The sequence below is a fragment of the Lepisosteus oculatus genome, chromosome 11 (assembly GCF_040954835.1).
Source record: "Lepisosteus oculatus isolate fLepOcu1 chromosome 11, fLepOcu1.hap2, whole genome shotgun sequence".
In the NCBI taxonomy this organism is placed as follows: Eukaryota; Metazoa; Chordata; class Actinopteri; order Semionotiformes; family Lepisosteidae; genus Lepisosteus; species Lepisosteus oculatus.
The window spans coordinates 23,731,157-23,745,865 of NC_090706.1; the positions used below are offsets into that span (position 1 = coordinate 23,731,157).

The window sequence follows — 14,709 nt, forward strand, 5'->3', positions numbered from 1 at the left end:
GAGTATGTGGTACGTTTTATCCTATGATGTTTTGACAGACGTATGGTACTTGTAGGGGTACCATGGTACATAACACTAGTTATTAAAATATGATTGACAGATAAATAGATATATAGGTCTACTTTATTAATCCTGAAGAAGACTGCAGAGAAAATAGAAAGCCAACATGAAATGTACAGGCAAATGTACAAAATTCATTAACCAGTTAAGTCCAAATGTATTAATATTTACATCAATAGAGAATATGATCATAACAGTTCAAATACAACAATAACAACAAGAACATTTAAATAATAAATTCACAGCTGAAGTTAAAGGGAGCTGGTCATTTAAAGGTAGACTGGCTCATGTTCATGATGCTGGTTCTCCTGGCCCACACCACACTGACGTTTTAGAATATTTGCTGCATTAGATAGCTTCTGTCTCATAAAGGCTCTGATTTCTGCATGGGTCTTCTCAGGGAACACAGTCTTTACTTCAGCTAACAAGAAAAAGAGAACAGAAAAATATTATTTACCTGAACAAAATATACTAAAAGATTATTTCAGAATATAACCTAAGCCATCTACACTCACGAATTATAGCTTCAACTTCCTCTCGGGACAGGGGTGGCCTTATTTCGCTGTTAGATGAAGAGCCCAGGAAATAGTGAGATGCCATGTATGCTGTAGTGTACAAGAATGCATCAGATCATTTGTGTATTTTGCTGCAGTTGCACAGGAACAGCGATCCCTCAATGCGATGAGCTGTACATTTTATAGAGAAAGACAACATTTGGAGAACAAGTGTGAGGAAACAATTGAGCTATCTGTGTATGCTTGGTTGAAGTACACGTGTGTACCTTCTACTCAATTATAAAGCATTAGAACTGCAAATGGCTTTACACATACCTTAGCCTGTACACCCTGAGGTGTGGACTCTCTTGTGAACTGGCCAATTGCAGGTTTAGTTTTAGTTGCCTAGAAAAGAGTAGAATAGAACGAACAATACTAGAAATACCCAAAAGAACACTGTCACATTGAAATAGTTTGTGTGTGTTTGTCACACACAAACATGTGTGCATGTGTTTGTGTGAATGAGCAGTACATGAGCAGTACATCATCTCTCTTTCCATCAGAAAATATGCTAGGTGACATGATATCTTGATAAATGTGAGAGGTTTTGATTGCATTTCACAACGTAAGATGGTGAAAGAGGGATGTAATGAAGGAATATGTTAGGGATAGGGACGAAAAAATCCCGTTTAGTACAGTCTTAAGTAACACAGCAACTTTTATATGTATTGTTGAAAAACAGACTAAAATTATTAACTTTTAATGGAAGGATGAGAAGATGAAAAAAATAAATGATAAATGACTTGAAGTACAAAAGGTAAATAAGTGAAAAGATTGAAAAGCCTTCTTACTTTTTCTGAGTGAGCAGGGGATGGCTGGTTGAGAGTAGGTATGCGAGGAGGAGGCAGAGACCAGGGACAGTCCTTGAAAAGAAGAGAAAGTGTACTGATATTAACACACCCTTTATAAGCAAAAGGTTAATTGGGGTGAAAAGAAAGTAATATTAATCATATCTACCAGACTCATCTGTGTTTGGTGTTTGGTGGAAGAAGTATGGGGAGAAGAAGTTTGGGGATATTGTTCCTGGAAAAGATCTAAAGTTGGGGGAGCTATATACCATTATTATTTTATAAAATAACAAACTTTGCACTTCATACTGTTTGTCAACATTTAACAAAACAGAAATTATTTAGTGACTGAGTTGCTAATAAATGTTTTGTCTAGTTAATTTCCTAGTTAAGAAAGCTTAACAGTAATTCAATGACATACAGAAATAAAGCAATTTATTTTGTGCTAATACAGGAAAGGGGGACACAAAGAAAAGTTACTCTGATTATAGAAATATCCCTTCTAAAACATTTCAGTGATGTCTGCTATTCTTGTGGCAAAAAAGTATTTTAAAAATAACAAAAACCCCTTAAAAGCATTTTAAACCCCTCAGAGCCATTTTAAAGTATGATACGAAATGAAAAACAATAACCAGCAAAAACAATGTAGACTAAAACTGTAGTTCAAATTCTACTTGTAGAACTTAAAGTAGGGGCTATAGACAGTGAACTTCGAAGAGACGAGATAAGACTTAAACTTCATCCTAAGCCAAAAGTTAAGGGAAAAGTCAGAAGGGTATCTATCTTTTTCCTCTTTTAGTCTAACTGGAACTTTAACCTTTTTGGTCAGGGTTGTATGGTTGCTAATAAGACCCTCTACACTCGATACGTCAATCCAGGCAAATTGTTGTAGTCTTCAAATACATTGGTGAACTACTGTCACATTTTTTCATATCTGGGATGTGGAACCACCAGGATGAAAGTTTCGTCCATCACTGTACTGGTCCATTGCTGCATAGTATGTCACTGAGGTTGTCCCAAGAAAAATTACAACCACACTGTCAGATGCTGCAACCTAAGATAAATAATGTACTATATTATAATTTGTAGTTTGAAATAAAGGATTTCGGTGAATAACACCTGAAATTTTTCACTATTTCCCAACAGAACTGCCATTGAAGTATTGCTATGACACAAGGCCGGAGTGCATAGAAATCACATTGAACAACAAACATATTGTGTAGTAAGACTTTATTTAAACAAAACTCTCCACAATATATAACACAAAAACCTACTCTGAATCAACCCAAGATTGACTGCCACCCTGATTCCCTTTATATATCATCCATCCATTTATTTATTTTTTTAGTTTCTTCCAATTCAGGGTAATTGGAAAGCCAGAACCTATCCTGGCAAGCAATGGGCACTAGGCAGGGTATATCCTGGACAGGACGCCAGTCCATCGCAGGGCAGAAACAAAGACTCAGACATGGATACGCACACACTCACACCATGTACAATTTTCCATAAGGCAATTAACCTATCAGTATGTCTTTGCACTGTTGGAGGAAACCTATACATACTCCACTCAGAGAGCACCTCAGTTCAGGAAGTCTTAAATTCCTGTGCATCTCAAGGCACTAACCACTGCATGTTGCCCTCAAAATTATTCAATAAATTGAATAGAATTTATTCTAGTAAAATAACTCTTCAGTCTTCTGATTCTGGATACCTGTGAATGAATGTGGGGCAGGGTGACAGAGGAATATTTCAGACCAAGTGTGATGCATGGAGGTTGTGGCCACCACCTTCAGTATGAATAGGCTTGTCAAAATGCTCCAGACACACCCCTTTCAGCCTCCTACAAGAGTGGTGTTTTCCATGGCCCCCTCATTGGGGCAACCAGGAAATGTGGTGCATATTGTAATGTGAGAGTCCTCTAGGCCCACAGCTTGTCGACTCTCAGGCCCAGAGTCTCTAACTCAACCACACCACTATCTTCTAGGAGTCCCTCTCCTCACCGAGCCCCTCACTCAAGGTTTCTCAGCCTCAACATACTTCACCAGATGATGTTCTTTAGCTAGGAGCCTTCTTGATCTTCAATGACACACAACATGGAGCTTCCTACTCCCCAGTGACACACAGCTACAAGGGTTTCCCTTCACATAGCCCTTGGACTGCCAACATCCACTCTAGCACTGCCATACTCTTCTGGTGTCACCAGTCTGGGTCTCACACACATATAGTCTCTAGCATCTCACTGTCACACTGAGACTTTTGGGTGTGAAAATTAGTATAACATGTTTCTATTTAGGCAAAGAGAATAGTTGCTGGCTCCTTTTCTGTGATAAGTTCATTTTAATTGCCAATTGCTCACCTATCAGAGCATTATAGGGTGTGACGGGCAGAGACTACAGTGTGTTGTAGCCACTGCTAAATGATAAAAAACTCATCTAAATTATAAGAAGGTTTGAGAGCTTGCAAATATAGCTAAGGCTCCACCTTAGAGGTAGATTTTATTTTGCCTCAGCTGTGTAGTAGCCAAAAGTTTAATTCATGCTCATGCAAAAAGTATAGTGTGATCGTGTACCAGTACCAGTAGAGCGCTTGTTATTTCTGTGCGGTGTGCCAGTGTGTAATTGTCTGAGGAGGTTTCTGTTGTCCTGTATAGGAGAGAATCCTTTTTGAACTAGGAGAATAGATCGTCTTTTAGATCAGCGCAATTATTTGTGTAGCCGGCTTGGGAACATATTCAGTTCTAAGTTGAACACTGTCTGCGGGCGCATGGGGATCTTAAAGCGCAGCCCTGATAAGCCTCAGGTGCTGTAGCTGCGCATTCCCACGCGCCGCGGAGTGGGGAGTGCAGTGGGAGGTGTGTTCCACTGTCACAATAGTTATAAACCAAAAGGAGGAAGTTATTCTTGAGGTTAGTTTTCCCACCTTGTATTTGAAGACACAACTGAAAAGAGTCCAGCAAGTGGTGACTAGGCACAAAATCCAAATATGGAACAAAACTGGAATGGAACAAGCAACAATGGCACTTTGCTGGATTCAAATGAGATTGATGACCTTGTGGGTGTGATCTACTCAGTGGTATTAGTTGTGACATTGGTAATTGTCATGTTCTCAATGGGTTGCTCTTCAGATACACAGAAACTCTGGTTCCATATGAAAAAGCCATGGGCTCTGTGCACTGGATTCTTGTGTCAAGCTGGGCTGATGCCTCTCTCCTGCTTCCTCTTTGCACTGGCATTCAAAATGAAAGCCTCTCATGCCATTGCAGTAATTATGATGGGGAGCTGTCCTGGGGGCATTACCTCAAATCTGGCAACTTATTGGATGGATGGAGATATAGACCTCAGGTAAGAAATGTAAGACTGAATCAAGATCTGTTGCATCACAAGCCTACCATTGCTGAACTTTGTTTTGACTATTTGCAAAGAAAGCTTGGAATCCTATGTATTGAGTGTTATTGAAGAGAGCCAAGATGTATTTTGACACATTTGTGAGTGTTTTAAGAATTGTGATTGTGTCCTATATAAATATCCATGACTTGTGATTTGCCATATTGTACAGTGTACTACACTATAGAAGCCAGTGTGCTGTCAAGCAGGCTTCAAAAACATCAAATGAAAAAAAGTGCAATGATCTGAGACATTTGTACAATTTTCTATTGGAGCTCTTTAAATATTGGGGTATTTTCTGTAAAAAACCTATAGGTGACCTATAGGTTATTTTCATAAAATATGTAATCATGACTAGATGAGTTATTGTTGTCCTTTCACTGGTATTCATATGTTGATAGATCTGTAAAATTATGCTCATTTAGATTTTAATTTAAGATTAAATTTAAGATTTAAGTTCCAATAGAAAATGGAGATATTTCTGTAGGTAATTTTATCAAGGGATATTAACTTAACAGTACAAATGTCTTAGATCATTGCAATTTTTTTTTCATTTGATGTTTTTAAATTATGTTTTACACATATGGCGGAATATCGTTTACTTTTTTTTTCCTCTCTCGGACTTATGACGGTCTCTGAGCAACTTTTTAAACCGGCATGTACTACGGGCAAACCGGGCTCTTTTGTTTACACCAGAAACCAGCTCTTCATGTTACAAAGTCGGCAATGTTCTCGGGTGAGCGATTGGAGATCCCCAGAGAACTAGTAATACAACGGAGTAGAGGCTGTAGATCCGGAGAAACGTGTCGGGCTAAAAAAATAAGCTATAAACCTTTTTTACCCTCCATCATAATGGGGAATGTACGATCTCTTGGCAACAAGATGGAGGAGTTAGCGGAACTGACGAGGAACCAGTCGGAATATCTTGAGTCCTGTATTAAGTGCTTCACAGAGACATGGTTGAACGAACTGGTTCCCGACGCTAATGCTACAAAAGAAGGTTTTCAGATGCGTGCGGATCGGAAAACCAAGGAGAGCGGTAAAAAGAGAGGAGGAGGGCCGGCAGTGTTTGTGAATAACAGATGTTGTAACCTTAATCATACTGCTGTAAAAGAACAGCTATGCACCCCGCTCATTGAGCTATCAGTTAACCTGCGGCCATATTACCTACCCAGGGTGTTCTCGCACGTTACTGTTGTGTTGCTGTATGTCCCGCCCTCTGCCGACGCAGTCCCAGCGTGTGACGTCATACACAGTTGCAGATGGACTACAAGGCGTGTTCCTGATCACTGGTGATTTTAATCATGTTTCGCTCTCCTCTCCTCTGCCTACTTTTAGTCAGCTTGTTAAATGCCCTACAAGAGATAATAAGACTTTGGACTGGCTGTATGCTTATGTCAAGAATGCCTACAGCTCCTAATCACTCCCCCCCCTTGGCAGATCTGACCACAACCTTGTTCATCTCCTATCTCTGTACAGGCCTCTGCCTCTTGTCCTACAACAACCAGTGACCACCAGGACAGTAAGAAGGTAGTCAGCGGAGGCTAATGATGCACTGATGGACTGTTTTGAAACAACAGACTGGGAGATAGTCTGTGAGCCTTATGGAGATGACATTGATGGTTTTACCCACTGCATCACTGACTACATAAACTTCTGTGTTGACAGTGCAGTGCCCACCAGGAAAGTGTGCTGCTCCTCCAATAATAAACCCTGTGTCACCAGTGATCTGAAGGCCATCCAGATACACTATACTGTAAACAGGCGCCGTCCTTTGGATGAGACATAAAACCGAGGTCCTGACTCTCTGTGGTCATTAAAAATCCCAGGGTGTTTCTCGAAAAGAGTAGGGGTGTAACCCCGGCGTCCTGGCCATATTTCCCATTGGCCCTTACCAATCATGGCCTCCAAATAATCCCCATCTATGAATTGGCTTCATTAGTCTCCTCTCCTCCCCACTGATAGCTGATGTGTGGTGAGCGTTCTAGCGCATATGGCTGCAGTCGCATCATCCACGTGGATGCTGCACATTGGTGGTGGTGGAGGGGTGTCCCCATTACTTGTAAAGCGCTTTGAGTGGAGTGTCCTGAAAAGCGCTATATAAGTGTAAGCAATTATTATTATTATTATTAATTGCATGTCACTAAAACTTGTCCTGGCTCTGAAGCTGCAATAGTCCAGCTTTCCACAGGAGCAGTAAGAAACAGGTATTTCCTCTTCAGCCCGTGAAGAGGCCCATAGTCCTTTCCAGTGCTCCTTTGCCATGGAGAAATCTTTGCCATGGCAGCAGGTATGCCGTGGTCACGTATATAAAATGTCGGGTTTTAATACGACCACTCTCACCATGAGTGTCAGTGATTGCGTTTTCCCACAGGCCCAGTTTCGTGTTCACCTTGGTGATCCTTCCTGTCCAGTTTATGGTCTCGTTGTCCTGGCTCTAAAAATGAAACCCCTAGTATCATTCCATGCAGAACTTGAAACCTTCTGGTGCTGTGTTCCTGTCCCTGCAGGTTCCAAAAAACTTGACTCTACTCTTTTGGCAGTGGAGCTTCAAGGCCAAGGCCCTAGAGTACCGCTTCATAACCTGCAATGCTCTCTGCAAACACTTGTCTGGGTTCAGGAACAGCGTTGTCTGTATACTGGGAGATATTGAGGACTTCCCCTGTGCCTCCTGATATCACCAGGCCTTCAATGATGGGGTTCTATCTCACCGCCTCTGCCAGTGGCTTTGTAAAGAGAACGTAGCGAATTCAGGTTCGGCGAGGACGGACTCAGTGACTCAGACACTCATTGAGTAGAGAAAACAGCACTTATATTAAACTTCGGTACAGCCAGCACAGCACACCTGTGCCCATGTGCCAGCAGGGAAAACGACAGACAGAGAGGGAGAGAGAACGAGCCAGCGCCAGAGCGAGAGTGAGCTAGAGAGAGAGCGACACAAGGGTGTGAAACCAACTATTTACACGAAAACGGGCGATCTCCCCAGACTCCTCAGCCTGTTTCACAGTGGGTCAGCTGCACTGGTCAGCAGCTTTCCTAATCCGTGCCTTGACCACTACCACTCCCATCCTGCCCATCGCTGCGTACCCCAGCCGGGCGCTCTTCGGCCGCAGCGCTGGGCGAATGCGCTACAAGAACATAGAGAAGAGGTGAAAGAGGACACTCTTGTCTTACTCCGGATTCCTGGGGGATGAATTCTCCCAGCTGTCCGTTGGCCCTGCTGTATCTATATCTATACAGTTATACAGTTATTACAGATATAGATATCTACAGTATCTATATCCAGCAGCTGAAACTTTCTCAGAATCCAAACTATCCAATAACTCACTCCTTGCACTCCAGGTCAGACCATAGTTGAACTGCTTTGCCGCACTGATGCTCAAATTTTGTTTTACAGCATGTGTATGACTACAGTCTCTACACTCCTGTCCTTTGGGACTCTTCCTCTGTGTTTCTTCATCTACACAAGCAAATGGACTGCTGCTGGTAGTATCTCTATACCCTTTGAAAAAATAGGTAAGGTGATTTCAACTCTGCAATACAGACTGTGCTTACAGAAACTGCATCTAGGGACTAGAAGGATCTGAGAATGGGAGAAATAACTGTTTCAGAGGATTGTGCTGTAGTCATGTTAAACCATAGACTAAAACTAGACTTCACATCTTTACAGGATTAACCATGGTTTCAGTTTTTGTTCCAACTTCTTTTGGATTACTCCTGAACGTAAAATGGCCAGCTACAGCAAGATGTATTGCAAAGGTAAGTGAGGAAAAGCCTCCTGCATGTCAACCTCACCTTGCATAATTTCTGTTAACCCTAGAAGTCCTCTTCTGGCAATCAGCAGAATTTCCTCTCTTTATTTGCCTCCCCTTCTCACAACTTTTACCCTTTCAATCTGGGTGAAAAGGAGCTAACATCAAACCCACATGTCCTGTGCCTGTGACATCCTTCAGTAACTCATCTTCACTGTATCTTTTCATCCACTGCTAGCTGAGTCCCACAGACATATTAGTTATTTCAGTCCTGCTCCAAGAATGTCTGTCTGCTTCCTCTCTCTTCTGGCTGATCTCATTTGGTCACTCATCCAGGCTTCCGTTTGCACCACACTCAGTATCCAGGTATGTCTAATTATAAACCTGTTTACACTTACTCAGCAGCCATCTTTACTGAACCAAGATGGAAGGTTCCCAAATAAGCCTCCTTTCAAACCAGCACTGCAGGATGGTGATTCTTTGTTTAAGCACTAATTTTCTATTAAAAAGCAAACAAAATATTATGAGAAGAAAACTAATCATATATAGCAGTGAACTTTCTTCACAGAGTTGTACATTAAAATATGTTGATAAACTATGTGCTACTGATAAAATAACATTTGTGGCGTTTTTAGAGATCTATTTGACCTTTACTTAGGAGATCTGTAACTCTCTGTCTTGAGTGTGGCACATTTGACTTTCCCTAGGTCGGTGTGTCTCTCGGGAGCTTTCTGCTCATTGCTTGCATGGTCGTCTCAATAATCCTTTACAAAGACATGTGGGACATGGATGCTTCTCTTTTGTTTACTGGAATCATTACTCCTTGTGTCGGATATGGGTTTGGGTTTCTCTTGGCAAGAATGGCTTGTCAGTCATGGAAGAGGTAAGAATACGTTACAAAATATTGCCATCATAGATTCTCTCAAGAAATGCATTTGTGTTGTAGAGAAAACCGGTTCAGGGACGCCAAATATGTAATCATAGTGGCTCTCTGAAGGCACCAGTTCTGTAGGGTTTGGGCATTTACTGAGACAATTATTAATTGTAGCAGTAAATCACAAAGTTGATTCTTTTGGTGGCTTTAGAATCCAACCATGCGACATAACTCAAACAACGCGCACACACAGGTACTAATACACGAGGATACATTTATTAATACATAGAATATGCATGAAAAACTAACAGATCTTATCGAGAGGGTTATCAGAATACAAAAGGTATATTCGGTCAGTTACAAAGTGTTACACATATCAAGAGGACATACGTTCAGTATATCATTCATTAAGACCGTTTCGTAAAGTGAACTTGGTTACAACTTCTACATTAGATACTCAAACAAGTACATAACTCTTAGGAATTAAATTGATATCAACTGGTTTGGATAACAATTGAATTCTCGAGCTGTAATGCATTGAAGTTGAATACTCATCCAATTTTTGGGGATTCAGATCTCCTGCGGGCACAAAGAAACAGTTGCAGGCTGTTGCTGTCCAATCCGCGCTCTCTGGCTCGGTGCCAGGCTGTGCTGTGCGGCTTGCGACGGTGCGCTGCTGATGCTCACTGTTGGCATTAACTAGCAAAGTTTGTGCACAGGAGAAAAGATGACTGTGGGTCCCAGCAAGTCAGGAAGAGGACTGGTTCGTTCCTGATGAAGAGCTAGTTCTGAATAGTGATTCAGCTGTCCACAGTTCCGACCTGTTCACAAGGCCTGCTGCTGGTTACTCTCTGGCAACCTCCACTCTAGACTCTTAGAACAAAGGAAAGTTCTGGCACTCGGACACACTGGCCGTTCCGTGGTTGTCCGGGCTGAGTCTCAGGATGGTCAGGAGGCGCGCTGCGAGAATGTCCTGCCCTTGGGAGCCTTCTGCTCCTGGGCCGTCCTGCCCTGGAATTCTCCTTTGAATTCCCTTTAGAATTGTTGAATCTGAATCTGAATCTTGTTGAATCTTACAGGCTCTCTGTGTTGCCTGTTTTTACCTGGAGGAACTTCAGCTCATTGATTGGCTGAAAGTTCCATGGGCATCAGAGTCCCACGTGGGTTACTCGGCCCTACCAGTCCCTGATTGGTTGATCAAGGTGAGATATGAGTCACTTAGTCCTGACACTTAGTAATGCAGTCCAGATGTCCAACTCGCACTCCCTAGACAGATAGGCGCCAATGGGTGACCATTGATCATGATAGCCAGGCTTAGCTAAGTGCATCCCCCTTTGGGAGCTGTCCTTGGACCTTAAATCACCTTGCATGAATGGTTTCTCTGTGGCTGCACCACAGAGATGAACAGAGAAATGAGGCCTAATTTGGGAAAGCTCAGAAACACTTAATTCTGCCTTATTATTAAGCCTCGCCGCTACAGTGTCCTTATTTAGATCAGGAACAGTATGTGAGTAAGAGAAACTTAGCTGATCTCTTTTTTAAAAAACAAAAGGGTTGATGGGTTATCAAAAAGAGAGTGCAACAGCACTTGAAACATGTCAAATGGTGAAAAAGTGCCAGGAGAGAATGAGATGGTGAGTTAGTAAAATAGGTGGGACTGGGGCAGAGGGAGCTCATGGACAGGACAATTGTCCAGGTTGCTGCCTTATGACCTCCCCCTGTCCAGTTATATTTCCATCATCTTGTCCTTGCTTTTAGGTGTCGAACTATCTCTCTGGAAACTGGTGTTCAGAATGCTACCATGTGTAGCACCATCCTTCAGGTTTCATTCCCAAAAATGATGGTTGGCGAGATGGTTTTCTACCCTATGGTTTATTCCTGTAGCTTCACATTTTTTGCAATAGGACTTATAGCTGGTAAGTATGCATTGCAAATGAGGATTTCAACAGACTAGATGTTAATACTGAAAACATTTTACCAAAACTAAAAACCCTCTTTTTCTTTTACAGACCACAGGGTCTAATCCCACCAGTCACTCAGCTGATGTCATAGAATAACTGAACTAAAAATGTCAAATTTGATACTTGATGGGCACAGACTGAAAGGCTCTTGTACAGCTCTTTAATGGTCATAGATTTACAACAATATAGTAACTTGAGGTATATCATGGTTCAAACAGCAGGTGTCTGGACATCTAGCAAGAGATGATTGAAATGTGTTAATTAGATTTGTCACCTGCTTGCTTAATGTATGAAAATGAATCTGTAAAATATCTGTTATAATTTGCTATTCCTCCACTATAGTAGATATTATTAAATTAACTCCATTTACGCATTTTAGGTTATACTAACATCAGCTGCTCCCCAAAATATTTGTTTGCATATTACATATATTTTTTTTTCTTCCACTTGAACAGGAATGGCATGAATGTTTCTTAAATCACATCTATTTCAGTGATTAAAAGATAGAACCATTGTTCAATTTGAGCTCATTAAGCAAAAGGTTTATAAAATGCAAAATTCCAATCCTCCATGTGTAATTAAGCTTTGATGATTGGAACATTAGGTTAGCAGTTTGTTCTGAACAAATGTGGATATTGCACTTCCAATGTGGAAGTGACTCAACACACTTGGCCATCCTAACCAATTTGTGACAGTCTAATTAATGTGATTGCATAATTCAAAAATGTTCAATCTTCCCCGACTTGGGTATATTGTGACCTTTTCACTTTTACAGCTTACAGAATTTACAGAGGATATAGGAAGAAGACAGATGCAGAGTTGATGAGAACTGAAGTGGTCTTTACAGCCCTCACAAGAGAATCCACCGATGGGATGAACACAGATGATTTCCCTTCATCTTCCACAGAAAAAAAAATGGGGGAAAATGATGTATAACCTACCTAATTGAATATAAAAGGCTTGAAAGAGGTTGTTTGCATAATATGCACAAATTATTCTTGACAATATAGAAGGATAGAAACAGTTGTCACTTAAGGTTTAGGTTTTTCATTTTGTTCTCATGCTTCTAAGATGCAGTATCCTGCTTTTCTGACACATATGAAGAGCAGACCCAGAGCAGATATATTCCTATTATTATATTTTCTGTTCTGATGATATTGTAAGTCAACAGCATTAATGTAGCTGTGTCTTGTGTGTGCAGTATCTCACATTCCCTTATTAGTGTATGGTTTTTAATAAACTGCCCAGCTTCTGAAATGTGTTGTTAATATTTTTAAACTTGGATTATTATTAACTGACAATATAATTTTAGTCCTAGTATCAAATGAATTAAGGTAGTATCAATACATCATGTCTCAATCATATACTTGTGTATATTGTTGGCTATTTCCACCTATCCAGGACTAAAATGTAGATGAGGAATAGGTCTGTCCTCTCTATTACACACCATTACAACTGCACAAGTCTACCTATTTAGAAAAAGATTATCTAAATGTCTGGTGTTCACTATTGCTGGACCCCTGTTATTCTCTCCTCACTGTTCAATTCTACACATTTTCAACACAATTTAGATCTGGGCTAAGTATCAGTAAGTCTACTGTTTAAACATTGTTCTCTGTTAGGAATGCTTTGGTGAGCTTCGTGGTGTGTGGATTGGGCATTATCATCAAGAACAAATCAAGACAATGTTGGACAGCCAATAATTGCACAACTTTGTCAATAAAGCCCTGGGCTGTGAAATCTCTGCTGCATCATTGCCTTATTTTCAAAAGGATTTCGTGAAATAACAGATTGCCTGAAGCAGTTTCCTTGTCTACTTCACCCATTAGTACAAAATTTGTTATTTATACAATTAGTGTATGACCCCCCTCAACACAGAAACATACAGTACTTCATTAAAGAACAACATTTTGCCGGTCTGTCACACCTCTTTCAAAGTGCTTTCTATGTGGTTTTCCCAAACACCTTTTCCAAATCATCGGTCTTACTTAGTGCTTAGGCAACAACATAACTAATTAAAATAATGCCAAAAACATTTAATCAATATAAAAAATCTGTATTCTAAAAAAGATCACTTGAGAAAAAAGTGTTCTAATGCTCAGTATATAAAGTCTCAAGTTATCTTCCCTCTTCCACAATAATGATTTGCTTAAGGAAAACCTAAAATAAAAATGTTCACTTTAAGTGCTAGGCTAATGAGGAAAACAACTGTCAAAATGCACACCTCTTTTTATACTGTTGGTTTGGATAACAATCCACTTCAAAGAGTGGGAGAGGCCAGAATGGCATTAATCAAACTATCTGCCTTTTATATGTTTAGCTGTCACTCTAGAACCAGGTATTCAGAACAGTGTGGCACCAATCTTGAAGTGTTATTTTCAAGATGTTTAGCGAGACTTTTTATTCCACTCTTAATGCTTGCATATTCATCCGTGGAATAATATAGCTGGTAAGAGTGCATTGTGCATGGTTCCCTCTTCACTACTCAACAGAATATGCTCATTGCATTACCATCTGCCAAGAAGCACAAACCTGCCCTAGCAAATACCCTTTTCTCTTTGTCACAGCTTCTGATCCAGTGCAGGATTCTTCTGGAGAGACAGTTCTCCCCTCTCCAGCTTTTGCTGAGCCACAACATATCCAAATAAAGCCTACCTGCCCAAACACCTCCCTCACAACTCTGGCTCCCCAAATTTTACTGAGAGAGATCATCTTCTCTTGGTTTTTGGACCTCTCCTGACTGCTTTCAGACATAAGAGACAGTTTCTATGCTCTCCTCAGATAGGGCTCAGATTCTCAGTATGACATGTCAGCATCCAGCTGCTATGCAATGTCCTTTTTGTCTTCTGCTTCCAGACCAGACCTCACAAACCTTCCTTAAATCCTCCTACTGAGATACACAGGATCTTCCATGCATCACCGATATCGACTCATAAGCACCTTTTTCTTGAACCAGAACCAACATTCCTCAGACAGAATCCAGTAATATCCTTGATCACCCCAGCAATAGTGAAAACCCCATGGACATGAGCTCAAGTCCCCACACAGCAATTTATGGTGTGTACCTCACAGCCACATTATTTTGGGCAAACAATCACAAGGGACAACTTCAATTCACTATTCCAATACTTGGGTTCAGTCTTCTCTGTAATTTAGGAATAGTTACCCTCACACTACAGAGTGTACAAAAATGACAGAAAATAAATTTGAGGACGACCAATGCAGAACTGGAAATAAAGACCTAATAGGAGAATGCACCAAAAACTGACACCAAAGCTCAGCTGATTTCTCACATGAACGAGTGAAGAAACAAGTGAGAACAGGTCATGTGGAAGAT

At 40.8% G+C, this 14,709-nt stretch overlaps 1 protein-coding gene and 1 long non-coding RNA gene across 2 annotated transcripts; one reads left to right on the top strand and one right to left on the bottom strand.

The window, feature by feature from the left end:
• Positions 1-193: 193 nt before the first annotated feature.
• On the bottom strand, positions 194-6,145 carry LOC138241878 (uncharacterized). Its single transcript, XR_011191153.1, has 5 exons — positions 5,957-6,145; positions 1,406-1,477; positions 891-959; positions 576-746; positions 194-481 (listed from the first exon to the last, which is right to left on the bottom strand). It is a non-coding gene; the product is annotated as an uncharacterized lncRNA (long non-coding RNA).
• On the top strand, positions 4,329-13,104 carry LOC102689994 (ileal sodium/bile acid cotransporter-like). Its single transcript, XM_015349439.2, has 6 exons — positions 4,329-4,743; positions 8,183-8,301; positions 8,456-8,544; positions 9,245-9,420; positions 11,170-11,327; positions 12,148-13,104. Exons 1-6 carry the CDS (start codon positions 4,385-4,387, stop codon positions 12,306-12,308), a joined length of 1,062 nt encoding a protein of 353 aa, XP_015204925.2. The 5' UTR covers positions 4,329-4,384; the 3' UTR covers positions 12,309-13,104.
• Positions 13,105-14,709: the final 1,605 nt, after the last annotated feature.